The sequence below is a fragment of the Ambystoma mexicanum genome, chromosome 2p (assembly GCF_040938575.1).
Source record: "Ambystoma mexicanum isolate Mex_15411 chromosome 2p, UKY_AmexF1_1, whole genome shotgun sequence".
Taxonomy (NCBI): domain Eukaryota; kingdom Metazoa; phylum Chordata; class Amphibia; order Caudata; family Ambystomatidae; genus Ambystoma; species Ambystoma mexicanum.
The window spans coordinates 1,472,727,622-1,472,750,869 of NC_090923.1; the positions used below are offsets into that span (position 1 = coordinate 1,472,727,622).

The window sequence follows — 23,248 nt, forward strand, 5'->3', positions numbered from 1 at the left end:
GGACACAATCCATTCGAAAAATCTCTATTAAAAGGTTCACTTTGTGAAAATAACAAGGAACTACAAACCTGACAAATGTATTACTAGCAAAATATTTACCTGCTAAAAGTAAGGGGCAATAAAAAATAACGGAATAAAGAGAAAAGTTCACTGTCAATAAAGGTTACAAGAGGAAAACCATCCAATTACAGCAGTTTCCACTGCTGGTCTGTGATTTTAGGAGACCAAAAGCAATGTGACGAAATAATTGATGTAGCAGAAGATTCTGTGAAATTGTTTACATCAATCACTGTAAGACATGCATTACTTACCGTAATAGCATTTCTGATGATTGTATTTGCTTAGATTCACATGCTGTGCATATGGTCCGACATCCAGTGGTAACCACGGAGTATTGCATCTTGTCTTTCGGGGACCAAAAGGGGACGTCGGTATAGGCGTATCTGTAACACTATCCCTATCGTGACGTGTAGTGTACCCAAAATCCCTCACGCGCCGAGGTCCCTCCGATTGTATTTTTTCTGCCATGAGGGAGCCCAAGGCTATTGTAATGCATCGCCCGTGGAAGATCTGGAGTCGCTGGAGACATACTTAATATGGCAGCTAGGAACGTCTTCAGTGGTCTATGCCTCCTCCAAGATGGCCGCCGGCACGTATTTACGTGTGACGCACCGAGGCTTCGGTGCGTTGTATCTGTTTACTTTGTAAAGTCCCCAACGCTGTCTCCTAGCTCTCGTGCTATTCTAATTATCTTTCCGTATCCTGTATTCCCTTGCAGTTACTCCCTTTTCTCACCGCGGTTCGAGTCTTTGTGGGTTTATTTCTTGTGGTATTTTTTCCCTGTTAAGTTTACCGAGAGGTAAGCCTTAAACTCCTCTGTATCTGTCCCTCCTTGGCAGTTTCTCCCTTTCCTTTCCCTTTTCTGTCTTCTATTCCGTTTCCCCCCCTCAGTACTCTCTCTACTCCCCTTCCTTTCCCTGTACTCCCCCTTTATTCTAAATTCGCAGGATACCCCTCTACCTACCTTCGGGCTCCTCTATCAAGCCAACCGGATGCCTTCGGGCTCCTCTGTAAAGTCTACCGTTACTTTTGGATTGCAGTTTCGTGTCTTCTCTGTTCCTTTCATTGCTGCCGCCTCCTGCGTACGGAGCTGAACTTCTAAATGGACTCCCTTCCCGGGAATTTCGGAACAGAGTGTCAGCTTCATTGAACTATCTTACCTACGAACTCACTGCCACATTCTGAAGGAAGGACTTTGTCTGAACAGGCTTTTTTCTAGCCTCACGGCTTTTTCCCTGAAATTGGGGGCTGACTCCCGGGAGGCTCCTGGGGCTTGGTTCCCATCCGGTCACGGTGGCCTCCGGGGAGTCACGTCCGTATTTGCATCAAAAGAAGAGCAAGGAACCTAGGAAGCCTAGACAGAAGGACTCCACCGGAGATTCAGGCGAGGAGGAGTTGGAAAAAAGGGATATCAACGGTTCGAGTTCTCACAGCTATTGTGAGTGAGCACATAAAGAAGAGAGAAATAGTAAGATGTCTATGTTCCTTCCACCCCGAGTGGGAGGTAGGGAGGGCGCATGTGAATCTAAGGAGATACAATCATCAGAAATGCTATTACGGTAAGTAATGCATGTCTTCTAATGCTTGTTAATCTGCTTAGAATCACATTCTGTGCATAGACTAACAAGCAGAGTTGTAGGTGGGTTGTGAGAAGGAACAGTAGAGAAAAGATGTCTTAATACTGCTTGTCCCACCTGAGAATCAGACCTACAATGAGTGTCTAGGCAATAGTGTTTTGTAAAGGTGTGTACAGAACTCCAGGTTGCCGCTTTGCAAATGGACTCAAGGGGAACATTTGCAATGAATGCTATGGACGCCCCAGTGCCTCGAGTGGAATGTGCTCTAGGCTTGATGGGCAGTTCTCTCTTAGCAAGAGTTTAACATAGTGTGATGCATTTGACAATCCACCTAGAGATAGCTGATTTAGAGACAGGATCCCCTTCTCTACCAGCTGCCACTGAAACAAAAAATTGGTTTGTCTTCCTCAGTGGTTTAGTTCTTTCTAGGTAGAACATGACTGCCCTGCGCACATCTAGTGTGTGTAGGCTTTGCTAGTGGGATTCTGGAAAAAAGTAGGTAGTTCAATCGATTGGTTCACATGGAACTTCAAGATGAATTTAGGCGTAAATCTGGGGTGTGTGCGCAGAACTACCTTATCCCTGTGCACTGTAACTAACAAAGGGGTCTAGGACAGAAAGTGCTTGTAGTTCGCTAATCCTTCTAATAGCAGGGGTAGCCACTAGGAAGGCCGTTTTATAGGTCAAGTCTTTTAGACTTGCTTTATGCATTGGCTGAAAGGGATCTCCCATGAGCCTGGTCAAAACCACATTTAGGTGCCACCCAGGGGCTGGGTGAGAAATCGGAGGTTAAATCCTCTTAACCCCTTCCATAAAGGCCTTAATCACTGGTATCTTCCACCACAACACCTTTTGTTGTGATGTGGTGTAGGCTGAGAGAGCAGCCAGATGAAGCTTTAGGGAATTGAAGACCAAACCAGTGTCTAACAGATGGGTAAGATACAGCACAATGTGTGTGGGGGAGCAATTGATGGGACTGACGCCCTTGGAATTACACCACATGACAAAACGTTTCCATTTGCTGGCATAGCAATAACGTGTGTTAGGTTTTCTAGCTTCCCTGAGTATGTCCATGCACCTCTGAGGGAGCTGTAGGTGTCCAAACTCTATGACATCAGGAGATAGGCTGCTAAGTTCAGAGTTTGTGGGCATGGGTGTAGGGTCTACCCCCTGTCCTGAGACATGTTGTACAGGCAGGGTAGTTTTCCTGGTGGGGAGAGGGACATTTCCATCAGATGAGCGAACCAGGGTTGGCGGGCCCACATGGAGGCCACCAGTATCATGGTCACTGGTTCCTGGTGCATCTTGTGCACTATCTTGTTGAGAAGGGGAGTCGGGGGAAAAGCGTAGCCAAATTTCCCTGACCATGCTATCCAGAGACCGTTCCCCTTGGAGCAGGTCTGGGGGTACCTGGAGGCATAGTCTTGGCATTGGGCGTTCTCCTGAGTTGCGAACAAGTCGATCTCTGGGAAGCCCCATTCTGCGAAGACGTTGGACACGTTGTCTTCGTGCAAACGCCACTCGTATTCTTCTGGCAGAGGAAAATCTCTGCTGAGGACGTCTGCCAGAAGATTGAGTTCCCCTGGAACATGTTGGGACAACAGAAACATCTTGTGTCTGAGAGCCCATATCCAAATGTTTTGGGACAGTTTGGATAGCCCTGGAGAGTGAGTGCCCCCCTGTTTGTTCAGATAGTACATGGCTGTAGTGCTGTCTGTCAGAATCAGCACTGTCTTCCCTTGTAGTTGCATCTGAAAGTCCTTTAGTGCCTTCAACACCGCTAAAAGCGCCAGTAAATGTATATGGTTGGACGCTACTTGAGGAGACCACACTCCATGTGCTGTCTGCTGAAAAAAGGTGAGCCCCCCACCCCGTGAGAGATGCGTCTGTCATGAGAATGGCTTCCACTGCAGGGGTGGTAAAGGTCATCCCCTTCAAGAGGCTTTCTATTGACCACCACAGCAGAGAGAGAACGAGGGCTGGCGAGACAACTACCAGATCTTCCCATTGTCCGCTGGCCTGACACCACTGGCTGTTGTGCCAGTCTTGCATGGGACGCATGCGCAGCCGCGCGTGGGGAACCAAGTATATGCATGACGCCATCATCCCTAGCAAACGCATTGCTTTGCGCACCGTCACCTCACGACTGGCTACATATTGAGGGATCTGAAAAAGCATGTTCTGAACCCTCTCGTTGGAGAGGAAGACGAGGCCGTCTTTCGTCCGGATTAGAGCCCCCAGAAATTGTTTTATTTGACTGGGGACTAAACTGGATTTTTTCTCGTTGATAGAGAAACCCAGACTGAACAGAAAGTCTACTGTCTTTTGGGTGTTCAAAAAACATGTGTCGTACGAGTCCCCTGTTATGAACCAGTCATCTAGGTAAGGGTAAACCGGGACGGATAGTCTGCGCAGGTGTGCTGCTACTACTGCCAGGACTTTGGTAAACACCCTTGGCGCCAGGGCGATGCCGAAGGGGAGCACCTTGAGTTGGTAATGCCTGTCCTCTATCATGAACCTTACATATTTTCTGTGAGCTGGCAACAATGAAATATGAAAGTATGCATCTTTCATGTCCAATGTTGCCATGTAGTCCCCCTGTTTCAACAGTAGGATCACCTCCTGTAGCGTTACAATGCGAAACTTCGGAGGTTTTATGAACTTGTTTGCTGGGCGCAGGTCTAGAACAGGGCGCATGGTGAGGTCCATTTTGGGTACAAGGAAGTACACTGAATAAATACCCTTGTTAACCTGAAGAATAGGGACGGCTTCTATGGCGTCCTTTCCCAGCAGCGCTTCCATCTCTTGATTCAGGATATCCAGATGGTCCGGTGAAAGGCGCTGTGGGCACGGTGGTCTGAATTGTGGAGGTCGGGCGAATTCCACGCAGTACCCATGGGCGACCGTCTTTATGACCCACTGGTCTGAAGTTATCCCCTCCCATGCCATGAGGAAAGATGTTAATCGCCCCCTGACCGGGGTGATATGGGAGGGGACCTGAATCTGATGGTCATTTTTGACTAGAGGCTGTGGCTTCTCTAGGATTGGGGCCTCTACCTCTGCCTTTTCCGCGTTGCTGACCCCTTGGCGGGTAGTATGCAGTGTTTCCTGAAGTTTGTCCGGCATTGAAATTTCCCGTGCATAATTGTTCTGACCGGCACGGGCCTGCCCTCGAAAGGACCGCCAAGAATTACCTCCTTTTTGAGGGGAAGGTCTTTGTGTGATTTGTTGCAGAGACTTAAGAGTCTCATGCTCTTTTTTGGCTGTTTCTAGGGCCTCATCGACCGCCTTTCCGAAGAGGTAAGCTTCTTCAATTGGTTTATTGATGAGCGAGGCCTCTGTTTCGGGCTTAAATCCTGAGGTACGCAGCCAAGCATGCCTCTTGAGTAAGGTTCCTTGGGCCAGGGACCTGCCTGCTGTTTCAGCCGTGTCCAGAGTGCTTTTTATTAAGTTCTGGTTCACTTACCTACCTTCGGCTACAATAGTGAGAAGCTTGGACCTAACAGGCTCTGGAACCTCTTGGAAACCTTCCTGTAGAAGGGTCCATTGAGCGTCAGCATAACTCGCCAATAGCGTGGTGTTATTTGCTATGCGCGTGGTATATGCGGCAGCCGAGGTAACTCGTTTACCTAGGGCATATAGCCTCTTGGATTCCCTGTCTGGAGTCGCTTCCCCTGTAGTAAGGGGTACTCCTGCCTGTTTCTGGGTGGTAGTCACTACCAGGGAATCGGGGGTGGCGTGCCCTTTAATGTATTGAGGGTCCGAAGGAGCTGGCCGAAATAACTTTTCAACTCTTGGGTTCACTGCCCGGGTTTGAGCTGGTGACAGCAGGGAGGGAGCCAATCTTCTTTTGATAGAATTGAGGAGGGCAATAGCCTGGCTAGAGGTAGGTTTCTCCTTAAGAATATCCTCTACAAAGTCCTGCTCAGGCACTGCCTCTTGGGTAGAGATTTGAAAGTGTTCAGCTGCCTTCTTTAACATGGTATTGAAGGCCATCTGGTCATCTACAGGCGAGGCTTGGCGAGCCGTGGTGGACGGAGAGGAATCCAGGCACGTCCATGGGTCGCCCCCCCATCCCCCATTTCTGGGTTTTCTTCCCAAATGTCCATGGCATCAGCCTGTTCCTCATCTTAATTCTTAATGCAGGAGGGTTCCTCATCTTCACCGTAAATGTCCCTATAAGTATCCATCCGGACGATGTCTTCCTGTTGGATGGGGACAGAAGGTGTTAAGCTCACCTGGTATCCACGGGGACGCCCGTATGCCCTGGTTGCCGGATTCCCCCCGGATGTGCTCAATTCGGGATGATGTCTTCTATGGCAGGTGGGCCTGAAAACACAGGAGGACTGGACTTAGGCACAGATTTCGTTTCCTCCCACCAGCCCCTTGGACTCGACCTGATAGCCCCCTCCTCACCTTGTTATGATGTCTGGCGTGCTCTCCGTCCTGCTTTCTGCGCAGGGGCGCGTAGTTTTCTGCGGGTTGAAGCGACCGAGTTAACTTCACTGGTGCCAACCCATTCAAGTGTCTTTAAGGCGGTAAGTTCGATTATAGCAGTCTCTGAAGGCTTTTGCTTTTCTTTCGTGCTATTAATGTCTTTCCCTGATTGTTTCCCCCTTAGGTGTGTGGAGGTTCGCTGGGTGCGCTGTTTGGGTCAGGCTCCTGCCGGGATTTATGGACGCGGAGCGTATGAAGAAAGGTAGGTTCAGCGTGAAGTGCGGCGCGCTAATGTCTTTTTGGGCTAACCTGTATTCTTTATTCCTTTTCAGGTCGCAATGGTCTTTCTGGCCGTGCAGTGATTTCCGGAGCGGAACCGGCCAAGATATGCCCAGCCAGGTGAGGATGTTATGGTTACTGCTGTGATTGCCGTGAGTAACCTGTTTAATGTTGTGCCTTTTTCTCTCTCCCCTCCAGGTGCTTAGTTCCGAGGCATGCGTGATGTCCTGAAGATGCTGCCAACGGGATGGAAGACCGCAAGCAGCCGGGATCGAAGGATGGAAAGCTGCAGGTAAGCTGGGCCTGCTAATGATGTTCTTTTGTCTCCTCTGCAGGTCTGCGATTCCAGGAAAGCCAGGTGCTGGTCTCTGAACACGATGTGCGTCACGCTGCTGCCTGCAGAATAACGCAAAGCACGTTCTTTAGCTTGGGTGTGGTTTATATAGCCTACCCCTGTAAAGTAGTCCAGGTAAAGTAGCCCGGGCAACCACACCCGAAAACACTGCACCGCACAGTGCGCCAGGACTGACTCCAGGAGACCCTGGTGATAATGTAAGGCCCTTGGGGCCCCAAATGAACCCCGAGTCCTAACCCTACCTGGCATGTGACCATGCCAGTGGGGTTCTGGGTCACGGGTCGTGACAGCACTCCCCCCTAAGGCCCCTTCTAAGGCGATTCTTCTGCCTGGTCCAGGCTTGTTTGGAAAGTTTCGATGAAACGTTCTAATTAAACGTGGTGCATGAATGTTCTCACTAGGATCCCAAGATCTGTCTTGAGGGCCATAACCCTTCCTATCGACTAGATAGTACAGTTTGGATCTGGTATATTTGGAATCCAGGATTTCTTTCACTTCGTATTCGGGTTCTCCATCGATCACGATGGGTTCAGGTGGTGGTTTAACTTGTGTACCGGGTTGTACTGGTTTTAGCAGTGAGACGTGGAACACTGGATGAATTCGCATGTTAGCTGGCAATGTTAGTTTAACTGCTGCCGGGTTGATGATTGCTTGAACAGGATAAGGCCCCAAATAGCGAGGGCGAAAAGTCTGGGTTCCCTTTAGTGGTATGTATTTTGTTGCTAGCCAAACTTTGTCTCCTTTCTGATAGTCAGGAGCCATTTTCCGATGTTGGTCTGCAAACCTTTTTTGCTTATTTTTGGCTTGGATTAACTGCTCTGTTGCCTTTTTAAAGGCCTGAGTGATGTTTGCATGAAGAGTCTTTATAGTCGGCATTTCGAGGCTGGGAGTGCTGTCAAGTTCGGAAGTATGCGGATGTCTGCCGTAAAGGGTGAAAAAAGGTGTTTGCCCATTACTAGAATGTACAGAATTGTTGTAAGCATATTCGACTATCCATAATAGATCTCTCCAGGTTCCCTCGACTTGATGCAGCATGCATCGTAGGTATTGTTAGAGAGTCTGGTTGGTCCTCTCTGTTTGACCATCCGTTTGGGGGTGATGGCTGGTGGATAGCCGTATGTCGATGTGAGCCACAGCGCAGCATTTTTTCCAGAAGTTTGATACAAATTGGCTCCATCGATCAAAGACCAGGACTGAAGGGAATCCATGCAGTTTGATAATGTTTTCCAAAAACACTTTTGCTAGCTGGGATGCATCTGCAAGGCCTTTGAAAGGGATAAAGTGTGCCATTTTAGAAAACAGGTCCACTAAAACTAAAATGGTATTGAACCCTTGGCTGGGAGGTAAATCAGTAATGAAGTCGAGAGAGAGTGTGTGCCATGGTGCCGGAGGTATTTCTAAGGGTTGCAGGAGGCCAGTTGGTCTTTGCTTCAATGACTTGATTTGTGCACACACTCCACATGACTGAACGTATTGGATGACGTCTCAACGCCATGTGGGCCACCAATAATTGCATTTTACTTTGGCTAGAGTTTTGGCAATTCCGGGATGACCCTCCATCAAAGAGTCGTGATAGTCTGAAATGATTTGTTGTTGTAGCTCGGTTTTAGGCACGTACAGGCGTTCGTCAAAATATGGCAGTGGATTTGATTTTTGACAGGGTATTGTTTTCCTTTGGTATGCCATTCCAGTAACTCGCTTGGGGTTATTTCCCGTTGGATCACATTTCTAAGTTCAGTTTGTGTTAAAGCTGTGGTGAGGCCTAAGCGCTTGTCCTCAGGTATAATGGCCACTGGATCTGGAGTTGCATATTCTCTTTCATCGATGCCCATGCGAGATAGTGCGTCAGCTTTCCCATTTCTTACGCCTGGTCGATAAGTGATTACGTAGTCATACTCGGCGAAGAAAAGGGCCCATCATAATTGGCGCGAGGATTGCGCCTTTGCTGTTTTTAAATATTGGAAGTTCCGATGGTCTGTAATTAAAGTGACTGTATGCCTGGCCCCTAAGAGATAATGCCGCCATGCCTTGAAGGCGGATTTTATAGCAAGCAGTTCCTTATCGGTGATGGCATAATTGAGTTCAGGAGGTGTGAATTATCGCGACCAGGAGGCCACGGGGTGCAATTGGCCAGTTTCAGGGTTTTTTTGAGAAAGAACCGCCCCCATCGCCATGCTGGAAGTATCTGTTTCCACGATGTAAGGAAGATCTGGACAAGGGTGACGTAAGATCGGGGCTGAGGTGAACCTTTCCTTTAGTTCTTGGAAGGCCTTTTCGGCATCTTCTGACCATATACATTTTTTATTGTTTTTTCGTAGAAGTAACGTGATCGGATGCACAATCTGAGAAAAGTCTGGGATGAATCGACGGTAGAAATTTGCAAAACCCAGCATACTCTGGATCCCTTTTACTGAGGTTGGGGAGGGCCATTTTAGAATGGCGTCCACCTTGTGTGCATCCATTCGAATACCTTTCGGAGTAAGAACGAAACCAAGAAATTCAACTTCGGTTACGTGGAAAAAACATTTGTTCAAGTTTTGCGTATAGTCGATGTTGGCGCAGTTTGGCAAGGACAGCGCGTACATGCTTGACATGGTCTTGTTCTGAGGTTGAGTACACTAGGATGTCATCTACGTAGACTAGGGCGCAAACATCGATCAGCTCCATTAGGACGTCGTTCATAAAATATTGGAACGCCGCCGGGGCATTGCAAAGCCCGAAAGGCATTGCCTGGTACTCAAACAACCCATATTTAGTACGAAAGGCCATTTTCCATTCATCTCCTTTTTTAACTCGGACCAGGTGGTACGCTCCTCTGCGGTCTAACTTCGTATAAATCTGGGCATCTTTGACTTGATCTAGCATCTCGGGAATAAGGGGCAGTGGGTAACGGTTTTTCACGCTGATCTGGTTCAGGGCGCGAAAGTCAATACAGGTTCTCAAGTCCCCTTCCTTTTTTGGCCCGAAGAACAGGGGACTGGCTGCCGGTGATTTGGATGGGCGAATGAACCCATTTGCCAGGTACTGGTCCAGATAGGACTTTAGATGCTGGTTTTCTGATTCGGTGAGCGCATAGATTCTGCCGCAAGGGATCTGTGCACCAGGTATGAGGTCAATCTGACAGGCATAGGACCTGTGCGGAGGTAGTGTATTAGCTTGCTCCTTCTGGAACACATCCTGGACATCTTGATATTCTTCAGGGAGAGTACTGGTTGCGCCAAGTGTACATATGCCGACTCTAAGACTCATAGAAACCTTGAAACTGGACTTGTTTTCTTGGAGATAACGGGTGGAGGCGCAATCATGAGGAAAAGTCAGTTTTCTTGCACACCAATCTATCTGAGGGATATGAGCAACTAACCATGGCATACCTAGTATTAGCTGAAACTGAGGCGCCTTGATGAGATCGAAGGAAATCGATTCCCGGTGTCCATCCTGGCACAGCAGGGTTATTCCTGCCGTACATTGGGTTACTGGTCCGGAAGCAATTTCAGTCCCATCTACTGTGGTCACCTTTTCTGTGTTCGGCTTAAAACTTAAGGGAAGCCCCATCTGTGCGGCCAGATCTTGATCAATATAATTCCCAACTGCTCCGCTTTCTATGTAAGCTTCAATGGAATGCATCCTTGAAGGTTGTTGGTGATTGATTAGGATCACTGGTATTGCAAAATGTGAGGTTGGTGGCTCATTCTTCTCACTCGACAAACTGACCTCTACTTTTGTCGAGCTAGGCAGTTTTCTGACTCCTTACTCTCATCCTTTTCTGTAGCTCCCACAATTCGCTTGTGGGGTTTTGTTGGACAGTCCTTTAAGAAGTGCCCCGATTGTCCGTAGTACAAACATAACTGCTGTTGCCTTTTCTTGTCTCTTTCGGCTTTTGTTAACGGTGGTCGTATGCCTCCAATTTGCATTGGCTCTGTAGTATTCTCTGACGTGCGCGGAGTAGCATCCTTGGTTCGTAGATACACGGCCCGTGTGTCGGATTTGGACCAATCTGCTTTCCGATCTTGTAGTCGATGATCTAATTGCACCACCAGATTGATAAATTCACTACAGTCTCTAGGTGGGTCAACTACCTGAGCCAAGACGTCCTTTAATTCCCGCTCGAAGGCCTCAGTGAAACAATGTGGTTCTCTTGTCTTCAGGCCACCTGGTTTCGGCCACTAACCTATTGAAGGTTGCTATGTATGTTAGTAAGTCCTGATTCCCCTGTCGGAGTGATAAGAGTTTGTTGTCTACAGCTTGTTCATGGGTGTGTCGTGCAAAGAGTTTTTCCATTTCCCTTTGGAAGCCCCCAAAGTCACATAGTAACGGATCATCATAGCTCACAAGCGGCACTGACCAATCTGCTGCACTACCGCTTAGATATGACAAAATAAATGCTACTCGTGCCTGATCGTTAGGGAATGCAGCCGGTCTGCAGAGGAAATGAAGGCGACATTGATTCATGAATGCTGCATACTTTCTTGGATCTCCTGAAAAACTTTCTGGCGGTGCTAACTGTATTGTTCCGGGTAAATTGATTTGCACTGGAGCGGTTGACAACGTGGTTGCCTGTGCCGGCGAAGTTGTCCCGGGTAATGGAGCTTGCCCCGCCTGTGATTACAGTATTTGCCTGCTGAGTTCTTCAGTGCGATCCTTGGTGACGACAAGATCCCTTTGCAGGGTATTAGTCTCTTGCCTAGTCGAAAGCACTTCGGCGCGTAATTGTCCTAATAACTGGGCCAGTTGGTCCATTTCTGAAGTCTCCATGGCGCCCAGGTGGATTTTGTTACGAGGCTTCGTGTTCTGTTACGCTCACCTGGTATCCACGGGGACGCCCGTATGCCCTGGTTGCCGGATTCCCCCCCGGATGTGCTCAATTCGGGATGATGTCTTCTATGGCAGGTGGGCCTGAAACACAGGAGGACTGGACTTAGGCACAGATTTCGTTTCCTCCCACCAGCCCCTTGGACTCGACCTGATGGCCCCCTCCTCACCTTGTTATGATGTCCGGCGTGCTCTCCGTCCTGCTTTCTGCGCAGGGGTGCATAGTTTTCTGCGGGTTGAAGCAACCGAGTTAACTTCTCTGGTGCCAACCCATTCAAGTGTCTTTAAGCCGGTAAGTTCGATTATAGCAGTCTCTGAAGGCTTTTGCTTTTCTTTCGTGCTATTAATGTCTTTCCCTGATTGTTTCCCCCTTAGGTGTGCAGAGGTTCGCTGGGTGCGCTGTTTGGGTCAGGCTCCTGCCAGGATTTATGGACGCGGAGCGTATGAAGAAAGGTAGGTTCAGCGTGAAGTGTGGCGCGCTAATGTCTTTTTGGGCTAACCTGTATTCTTTATTCCTTTTCAAGTCGCGATGGTCTTTCTGGTCGTGCAGTGATTTTCGGAGCGGAACCAGCCAAGATATGCCCAGCCAGGTGAGGAGGTTATGATTACTGCTATGATTGCCGTGAGTAACCTGTTTAACGTTGTCCCTTTTTCTCTCTCCCCTCCAGGTGCTTCGTTCCGGTGCGTGCGTGATGTCCTGAAGATGCTGCCAACGGGATGGAAGACCGCGAGCAGCCGGGATCGAAGGATGGAAAGCTGCAGGTAAGCTGGGGCTGCCAATTATGTTTTTTTTGTCTCCTCTGCAGGTCTGCGATTCCAGGAACACCAGGTGCTGGTCTCTGAACACGATGTGCGTCACGCTGCTGGCTGCAGAATAACGCAAAGCACGTTCTTTAGCTTGGGTGTGGTTTATATAGCCTACCCCTGTAAAGTAGTCCAGGTAAAGTAGTTTGGGCTACCACATCCTAAAACACTGCATTGCACAGTCTGGTTCTTAGGGACTAGACTGTGTGGGTGTCTCCATGTTGGCTGCTGGCTTCCACACAAAAAGTAGTCCCCTCAAGTCCCATTCCAAATATGAGCCTGGTGCCAAAGGTGCCAGGACTGACTCCAGGAGAGTCCCTGGTGATAATGTAAGGCACTTTGGGCCCCAAATGAACCCCGAGTCCTAACCCTACCTGGCATGTGAACATGCCAGTGGGGTTCTGGGTCACGGGTCGTGACAGCAGGCTGATCTTCTTGGAAATGTGAAGCAGATTGAAGGATAGGCTCTCCACTAGATCTTTTCGGAAAAGGATGCTCAGAAAAACTGATAATACTTTCAAGGCGGTCCATAGACCCCCTTTCTGGGTTTCTTCCCAATTGTCCAAGGCATCCGCCTGTCCCTCATCGTAATTCTGTAGGAAGGAAGGTTCTTCATCTTCACCGTAAATGTCCCTTATAAGTATCCATCCGGACGATTTCATCCTGTTGTATGGGGACAGAAGGCTGATCTTCTTGGAAATGTGAAGCAGATTGAAGGATAGGCTCTCCACAAGATCTTTTCGGAGAAGGATGCGCAGAAAAACTGATAATTCTTTTAAGGCGGTCCATACACCCCTCAAATTTCTCCCTTGTCCATTTAGAAGACCCAGAGGGGCCTATCGGTGGAAAAACGGCATCTTCTGCCCTATGGCGCCGAAAATTGTCTCTCAGGGTGTTGAAAGAGGCTCTTAACTGTCCTCATAGGTATCGTAAAAATCGGGGCACCATGGCGCATCTAAAGATTTGTCCGCGGCCTGCCCCATGTTTTTCAGTGGAACAGGAATAAGCCCAACCGCCAAAGTAATTCTCGCGATGCGGTTGTTCAATGATCACAGAATCAGCGTTAGTTAGTGTGTCCGAAGGACTATCGGTAGACCTATTGCCTTCCGCGGCGTTAGAGGGCCTGGCGGTTGGTTTTTCGCCTTGAGGCCTACTCGTGATTTTTGGGCCTACCACAGCCTTTGGGACCGTCGAAGCGTTGGATTTCCACGTTTCGACCTGTAAGCCTGATTTAGGGGTAGCGCCCTTGGTAGTTTTTGAATGCCCAGTCGCAAGACGCGGCTGCCGATGCGGGGAAGGCTTTGGATCTGTACGATCCGAGGAATCTGCCGAAATATTCGACGGCCCTGTTGGCGCTTTTGCCTTTTTCGATGTACCCGTCGAAATAGGCGTAGGGGTTGTGTGCTTAGTGAAGTGCGATTGTACGCCCCTGTCACCGGGTGTTGTCCCTGAAGCGAGACCAGAGTCAGGCCTTAAAGGGTGACGGGCGTTGCGGACCTAGAAGTGTCCGCCTCGACGTCTTTCACATCCGCAACGGATATTTGGTCATCGGATGTCCCCCCGTCACTTTCTGGGGGGGCGGCGGTGGGGGAAGGGGGTTCCACCCGTGACATACCGTAAGCGGCCCACTGCTTTACACAGCGCTCCTTAAGGGTCTTAGGCCGAAGGAGTTTATAAGCCGCACACCGCTTCTCGTCGTGATCTAAGGGGAGACAGGTGTTGCAGGTCCTGTGTTCGTCCTTCCAAGGATATCTGACCCTACACTTAGGGCAGAACCTAAAAGGAGTCCTTTCCATAGCAAAAGGGGAAGATGACCAGACCCAGAGGGTAAAGAGGGGGAAAGAGGAAAGACATACCGGAAATATGGCCACCCTGACCCCACTCTCCCTACTGTAAAGGCCGGCCAGAAGGCCTGGCCACGTGGATGCCTCAGCCGCTAGATCGTAGCTGCCGGAATCCACTATTCTAGACAAGTCCCCCGTAGTCTTCGTCAAAGATGTTCTTGGTGTCGAAATGACTTAGGGAGGGGGGGGGGGGGGGATAACCGACAAGTCGGTGTAAGATAAACAATGTCTCTTATGTAAGAGCTCCGCTATAGGGCGACCACTTATCTGGACGGAAAAAAACAATCGTCGGGACCTCAGCGCGTGAGGGATTTTTGGTACACTACACGTCACAATAGGGATAGTGTTACAGACACGCCTATGCCAACGTCCCCTTTCAGTCCCCGAAAGACAAGATGCAATACTCTGCGGTTACCACGGGATGTCGGACCATATGCACAGCATGTGATTGATTCTAAGCAGATTAACAAGCATCAGAAAGAAAATTACCCACCATCTAAAATAAGTCATAACTTTGACATTGACTCCCCCCCTTTTAGAATCTATATAATACCAAAATATAGATGTCGAGGGACCTAATCAGAAACTGCTGTTCTCAGTTTTATCATAGAATATATGTGGCCTAGTAAGTAAATGTTATCACCATCGTAGTGGTCCCCTGGCGCTCTGGCGGATCTGAAAGGAGAGTGTGGAACATGCGTTGGAGGGTGTTAGTAGGTTATAGCGGGAATAGGTAGAGTGAGAGTTGTGATGTCTTGTTGACAGCTTCAGTTCGGTTTTTCCATTCGTTGAGCTTAGGTGCGATTTTTGGGTTGGTACCATTCCCATGTGCTGTTGTGCATGGCTATGTGTTGTTTGTTTGTTGTTGCAGTGTGGTGAATTGCATGCAGACTGCTGTGCAGAGATGTGTGTGTTTGCGTTAGATAAGTGTATGCGGAAATTGTGGTTTTAGAGTTGGGTTAGTGGGTTTTTTTTTTCCTCTTTTCCTCCTTTTATTTGGACTTCTGTGCTCATCGTCTCTGTTCATCTGTGTGTTGAAAAATGATGTGGTTGTTTAAACTACAGGCCTGCTGAAGGAGGTGGCTTTCCTCTGTAGCTTTCTTGTGGTTTGTGGGCTTGAGAGATTATGACGCCTCCCCCCAGCCAGGCTGCAGATGGTTAAGTTAGGGGTTTTGGGGTGCCTCCCTGGGTTTCTTGTGCGGGATCCTTACCTACCCATGGATCGAGGTGACCTGAGGTATCTTGGGTTGCCAGTATTGGTTAATGCTCCCCACATCTGTATCTGAGGGTCCTGTTTCCAGGGTATTGATTAGAGTGGGGTTTTGTAGGGGTAGTTCTTTCTTCAGCTTTCTTCATGGCTTGTTTTTCCAATCTAAGTTTGTTGGGGTGAGCTCTGTTTCCAGCTGAATCCTAGTTGTTCTCTTCTGATTCGTATGTGAAGAGCGAGGTTTTGAGTAGCTTTCTGAATTTCCGGTGATCCTTTGTATTGTATATTTTTTTTGCATATTTTTTTTGGGAGGCAATTCCAAGTTTTTATTGCCAGGTGGGTGAATGACGATCCTCCGAATTTCCTTTTATTGTATGGTTTGGTTTTTGCCGAATGTCGTTGTTTGATCTGAGTGGTCTTGCCGGAAGGTAGATGGTTATTTTCTTTTGTCGGAATTCTGCTCCTTGGCCGTGGATTGCTCTGTGCGTTATGTAAATTGTTTTGCTAGATCAGAAATGGCACAAGTTCATAGAGGGCAGACAGGTGATTTATTTTCAAGAACCTGGTTCAGTACTCCAGTCTATAAACCTGGGTATCAAAGATTCCATTGACCTTCCATCAAAGCCACCAAAGGCCGCCTCAACTGTGGCCTCCTTATATGCATAAATATTAATTTAGAAGTCACCTGTACATTAATAGAGATAGACTTTCCTGATTGTTTAGGTATTTCACTAAACTTCAAGGGGAGGTCCAAAAATAACCTTAATGGATACCTACTTGAGACCTAACTCAAAGCAGTACATTTCAGGCTATTGGCTAATAAAAAAGCACTGTAGCCTTGATGTGACACTGAGAGATTTTAATTGTTAATATAAATCAAGATCTGTTACCTGAGATAATTCTACTTTAGAAGATAAAGTATGGGGGATACAATACCTCCAAGCAAATGATTCCCTGTGCAGATATCCCTTAGCAAAAGCGGTAGCTACAGTAATTTCTTCTCATGGTCTCAGAGCATGTAATGTTCATCTCAAGGAAGATTCCCCAGCATAGCTTACAAACAGAACGCCGACAACACAAAGCTTGATTGACTACATTTTAATTAACCTTAGCTCATGAAACTCTACCCATAGTAAACAACTCGATTTCTCATAAAATAGGGTGGTTTAATAGTGAGTGTAGAATTGCTGAACTATCCTTTATTATGAAGCTAAAAACAGCAAAGCAAAAGACAAATTCTGTCCTAGAAAAAAAGAAGTACCAAGGTCCTAGTCACTAGAAAAAAGCAGAATATTCCCTGATTCTGTAGGAATTCCTAAATAATATTGCTCAAATTAAACATTCTGGGGATTTTTGGTGCATTGTGAGAAAAGGAACTAATTTGGATAGAGACATGTTGGGAAACAACATTAGTGGCGTATCATCTTTTTCACTTTTCGTGAAACTGTATGGAGGATAAGACAATGGAAAGAAGCTTGAAAGATCTTTCTCCTAACGCTATGCCACCCAGCTAACAGTTCTTTGGTTTTCACAAGTGAGGCGGTCTAGAGAGCTCTGATGTCACAGCACAGAAACAAAGCCCCTCGTCTGGATAAACTCCTTGTAGATTTATTTAAGAGCAATACTGTCATATGAATTCCATTCGTGACTAATGTTTTTAACCAAAGTAATGCTGCATCTGATATCCCTAATAGGTGTAGAGGAGCTATTATCATTCCTAAATATAAAAAAAGCCACCAAGACCTACCTATGAATTATCGTCTCATATCATTGTTAGATTTCTTGATAAATATATATTCTAAAATAATTTTATATATACTAAAAGAATGGGTTGCTTAACATAGTATAATAACAGAAACACATGCAGGTTTTAGGTCAATCCTGCTATTGACCAGTCTTTTTAGGCTATTTTCAATTCGTCAGAAATTTGTCTTATTAAATCATCATGAAATCTACTTAGCTTTTATTGATCTGCAAACTGCGTTCGATACTGTACTGTGTTCTTACATCTATGGCATTCTTAACTGTATTTATAGATCCCTTTTCTCCATTTAATTTAATTCATTACTTATAGTAAAGCAATTATAGCCTGGTTCGCTGGGGCATTACAGGTGAATGCATAGAACCAATTAATATCAAGAACGGTGTCAGGGAAGGTTGTGTCCTGACGCCCCTGTTGTTCATTTTGTATATGAATGATTTGGCCGTAGCCATTAATCAACCATGCAGCAATGCATCTCTATTAGGTGCCTAAAGATGGGTCTTGCTGCTTTTTGTAGGTGAAGCGGTACTCATATCCAAAAGCCCTTCTGGCCTTCAGCATCAACTGAATCTCTTTCCAGACCAATGCAAACAGAAAAGTTTAACAATTAACATCTTTCTACCCATTGTTCCTAGGTTTACTATTAATAATGTAACATTAGAAAATGTCGGGACATTCGACTATCTTGGGATATGTCTACAGAATAGACCAAACTGGCAACTGCAGATGGAAAAAAGTGATCTTGCCTAAGCCAGAGGAGGATGGGTGGTTGCTGAATTTCCTGAAAAGTTGTGGTGTAAGACTATATCACATACACTTGAAGTCCTTAACGCCCATGCAATTCCAGCGGCAAGATATGGAGCTGGGGGCACTGTACCATTGCTAGCCTCCAAGCAGTGATCATAAAATAGCGAAACGACTCTTGGGTCTCAAATATAGCGTTGCTTCAGCCCCAACAAATCTTGAATTAGGTGTCAGAAATATCAAATATAACATCATGCCGAAAGGCCTTTGTGACATAGTAGAATGACCAGGAGGCAAGTGCTGCCATTCGCTTACATTTGTAAAAAATATGTTTTCTATAATAGGCCTTTTCATCTTATGGAACAAAACCATCTAAAACAATAATTTGTACTTACAATGACTGGGTTTTAAAAGAGCAACTGAATTCAGGCTTTCGACAGTCCTCATCAAAAAAATATGTATCAATAAAATACTCCACTGGTCCCAAGGAATATAGTCAATATCCATATGAGAAGTACCGGAAAACTTAATTTGCAAGATTTCAACTGGGTACCCTACTACTTGCCAGATTTACTAGCAACTGGGGCATTGGGATTTTAACCAAATGGCATTCATTGTAAAATATGGGATGAAGAGGAGAACCATATTTTGTTCACTTGCCTGTTATACTACACCACCAGAACCAAATGGCTTAAACTGATACTGAAAATACTTGGCAGAGATGTGAGTACTCTATTTAAAACCAATGAATCTACTTTTATTTTTGATGCGATCACTATGTATTTAATCAAAGCGGTTACCTGTATTAAGGTCTTTTTAAAAGCTGCAATGGATTGCACATGGGCACAAATATAGGAGTATGGAAAATAGGAAATTCAGCTACACCTTGCTTCAATTGGAGAATCACCCATTTATGTACTGTTTTCCCGAAGCAGTGACTGTTTTATGAGTTTCACCTATATTAATGAAAACGTATTCTTAATTATCGTTATTCTGAATGATGAAAATGTTTACTTGTTTGTATCCTGGTTTTATGGCAACACCCGAAATTAAGTTCTTATGTACATTAAAAGAGAAAAGAGAACACATTGTGAAAACATTAACTGCTAGGTGAAAACCTAAACCATTTTAACCACAAGCACACTAGCAAAAATTAGGCAAATGCTGAACAGACACATTTTTGTGTGATTGTTTTCTTTAAGGAAATGTAATTACAACTAATATTTAGATTCATCAGAAACTTTACTCCAACTTTATTTTCTGTAGCTCAGATTTAATCAAGAAATAGATTTTCGACCTCACATAGAACTGCCAGTATTGCCTTTTTTTCTGCATAAATCATTATTGCAACAAATATCATTAGCTACAACTATTGGCCTCAATCCCAAATTTCAGAATACTCTGAAAGCTCTGATATGCATTAGAAAGTGCAATACAGCATTGCCTGGTCGAAATGGACATCAATCAACATGTGATTAGTCCTGGCAGAAAGAATATGAAACAAACCTAAAACCTTTTCAGAGAGAACAAAGGCAGGAAATCAAAACAAAACACTTTCTGAGGTTCCACCAACAACAAGTCATGTGTAGGCTGAAACTTTTATTGATAAAGTGTGCAACATTACCCAGTGAGATCAGTGCTTGGTGAATTTCCTTCATCACATTCCTGTAAAGTTTTCTTTGCCATTCGTGTAAAAGCGTCCACTCCTCTTCACAGAAATAGGCAGAGACATCATGGAAGATAACCTGCGCCGTTAACAGAAAATGTTACATCAATTACGTTTAAACATAAATATTGAAATATATTATATAATGACAAACCATCAAATTGAAAAATAATCAATTTACATTAATTGTGCATTGGCATCTGTTTTAAGATGTATCACATTTATTCCCTTAGTCCAAGGATATGAAACGTTTGTCTCTCTAGATGTTTTGCACTACTACTAGCAAAACTGAAAATTGGTGGCTGTAAGGGTTAATGAATTTCAAGCTCTGGCATTGCTCGGGGCAACCTTTCAGGCCATCATTTTTCAACTGTGAGGGATTATGAAGTAGTAGTCCAAAACATCTGGAGAGACACAGGTGAGAAAAAACAGGGACTAGTGGGATCCTGACATGTGGGACAACTGTGATACCCTGGTGTAACTGCAGAACCTTAAAACTCGGAGTTCTAAAATTACGCAATCTGTGATCCCAAAGCTGCCCTACCTCCATCGTTCCCACCAGTAAGTCATCAGACAGGTAAACAAACAATGCTAAATAACTAATTCCAATACCATGTCATGGTATCAGAGAGAACATATGCCATCGCTGCTTGATAGTAGGAGCTGAACCTGCCATTAAATACAAGGTATCTTCAGGTAGAGTCTGTTGTGGGTCAATATGGAGATGATCTGGCTGAGATTTATAGCTACATAAGGGCAGCTGGCAATTTTTAATATGCCAGGTGGGAGGTCTCAAACATGAAGCTATATCTCAGCTTCCAAGAAAGAAACAAATTAATCATATACTTGGAAAGGGCCTTTCATCCCCTTTCAGGTCCAAACAGAGTGTCATCCCCTGAGCATTATAAAGGCGATTTAAAATATGAACACATCTGCCAAACAAAATCCCCCATGCCCTGTTTTTGCAATTAAAGAAAACATAATCACTTTGTCGCAGACACCAGCTTTCGGAGAGCAACACACATAGATAGCTATTTCCTGTTATGTCTAAAGAGAACCACCATTTTTCCACTTCTAAAAAAAACTAAAGCTGACCCAAACTTGTGGTGCAAATACTGCCAAATCACCAAAAACCCTTTCATCTGCAAAATACTGGAGGGGGGCCTCTCACAAACTGCAAGAATATAGCGAATCAGTCAGGATTCAGACTCTCCAAAAGCACAGAATCTACTCTTCTGTTCATAAAATATGACCTTGCAACACCACTTGACAACAACAATCCAGCCATCCTTTCCCTCTTTCTGCCATCAACAGCTATCTCATCTTGTAAATGAGACTGGAAAGGTCAATGGGCATTCATTACATGCCATTAAAATGGATCATATCCTTCCTCCAAGAAAGGTAATCTTAACTCATATCTCTTTCCTGTCATCTCCCTCCTACAACACTGACAGAGTATCCCAAGGCTTTTTTCTATCCCTGGCACTTCACCTGCTATGTGAAGCCATAGGCTGACATTATAGAACCCTAAAGGATATCCTTCTAAATGTACGTGGACAATAACCAGAATTCCTTTAAGTTGGGAATATTACAACAACCGCTCAATTTATCTCCAATTGCCTGGAACAAATTCACAATTAGACAATCGACAGCCATCTCTGCCTGAATGCGTGTAAAACAGATCATCTTCTTAAGCCCAAACATCCTCCTGCCACTCCCTCTCACCTGGCCTCACAAAATGGGACTTTCCCCTCCCCCTGAAACACTCTATTGTACATCCTCTACTCAAGAAACCCTCAGCTGGTCCCTCCTGTCCAGCTAACTATCCCCCCATTTCCATCACCCCCTTTCTGGGTAAGCTCCTGGAAAAGCTTGCAATCTCTCATCTCAACCTTCATTCTGACTCTATCAGCTCACTCCATGACCACCAATCTGGCTTCAGAGCTTCCAGAAGTACAGAAACTGCTCTCCTGAACATCCATGAAGATCTGCTCTCCAACCTTGACTCTAACATCCCCTCTGTCCTTATCCTACTTGATCTCTCCTCCGCCTTCGATACGGTTAACCACACCATCCTGCCCAATCGTCTCCGTGACAACCTTGGCATCACTGATCAGGCTCTGGCTTGGCTTACCTCCTTTCTCTCTGATCGACCCTCCCAGGTACAACTTGGTTCTTTCCTCTCCTCTATCTCCCTCTCTACCTGTGGTGTTCCTCAGGGGTCTAATCTCTCGCCCTGGCTTTTCAATCAATACTTGGCAACCCTTGCCTACTGCATTTCTATCTTCTGCTCCAACTTCCAATGCTATGCTGACGACACACAACTCATTTTCAGGCTTCCCTCCACCACCTCCTCTCCCTCCCTCATCTCTGACTGTCTAATCGCCATTCAAAATTGGTGTACGCCAATGATCTCTGTCTAAATGCAAATAAAACTGAGATCCTCCTCATTGGCACGCCCCCTCTCCTTTCTTCCCCCTTACTCTCTGGCCTGCCGCTCTTGGCCCTCCTCCTGCACCTACCAGCGAAGCAAAGAATCTCGGGGTCATCTTTGATTCCACACTGTCCTTCTCCTCACACATCTCTGAAGTCTCAATAAAATCTAACTTCTTACTACACCTCAGAGGTACCTTTCCCTTCCTCTCCTTCCCACAGAAGCTCACTGTCTCCCAAGCTCTGATTCTCTCTAAGCTGGACTACTGTAACAGCCTCCTTCTAAAGCTACCCGCCTCCACCCTCCGCCCTCTACAGCTAATCCAGAACAGAACTGCAAGACTTGTCCTTGGCCTCAAGCCCTGGGATCGTATATCTCCAGCACTGAAATCCCTCCATTGGCTCCCAGTGGATGCAAGGATTAAATGTAAAACCCTCTGCATTGTCCACAAGGCTTTCTGGGGCCTGGGTCCAAAATATTTTCGACTATCCCTACGTAAATACCTCCCTTCTCGAGCCCTTCGCTCCTCTATCTCAAACTCCCTCAGGGTCAGCCGCTTTTCTAAGAAACGTGCAGGGGGCAGATCTCTGTCCTTAGCCGGATCCTCCCTTTGGAACGGTCTCCCTGCCACCCTGAAACTGGAGGAAAACCATCTACGATTCCCGAAGCTCCTTAAGACCTTCCTCTTCGCATCTGCCTTTGACACTCTCCTCCCCTGCTGATCTGCCTTCTCCTCTCAGCACTGCCTCACCTGCCAACGGGTCCCCCTTGGCCCAGTCACCTATCCTCCGGCACTGCCTCCCGGCCACCCCTGCACTGGGGCCTGTTATCTGTACCCTCACAGGTCCCCCCCACTCCTTTCCTGCACTTATCAGATGCTACCGAATCTGACCTGGCCTGCACTGCACCCTTCACTGGCTGCCCTTAACACTGCTCTTATCACCTTATTTATTCACTTATATCCACTAACTTATTATTATCCTATGCCTTGCACTTTGCCCCCCTCCCTCTTTCTGTTGCACTTTCCCCCTTTTCCCTTTCCCACGCACTTGCACGTTCTCAATGTCACTGGGCCTAGTAAGATCGTTTGTTTTTGTTTTTCTCCCCTGCTCCCCCTCCCTTTGCCTGGTCGCGCTCTGAAACACCTGTGTATGGGCGCGATATAAACAAAATATCATATCATATCATATACCCATTCCACTGTACGCTTGTAAAAAACCTAGGTATCATTTTTGATGATGCACTTTCCTTCAGGAAGCAGACCTGCATC

General features: G+C 46.2%; 1 protein-coding gene across 12 annotated transcripts in view; it reads right to left on the minus strand.

Annotated features, from left to right (window-relative positions):
- The window catches only part of LOC138567640 (zinc finger protein 391-like), a 954,911-nt gene that overhangs the window by 529,576 nt on the left and 402,087 nt on the right, over window positions 1-23,248 (minus strand). For all 12 annotated transcript variants that reach the window (XM_069646091.1, XM_069646090.1, XM_069646086.1 and 9 more), the window contains exon 2: window positions 19,503-19,623. In XM_069646091.1, coding sequence (XP_069502192.1) covers window positions 19,503-19,623 — 121 coding nt within the window. The remainder of the gene's footprint in view (window positions 1-19,502; window positions 19,624-23,248) is intronic.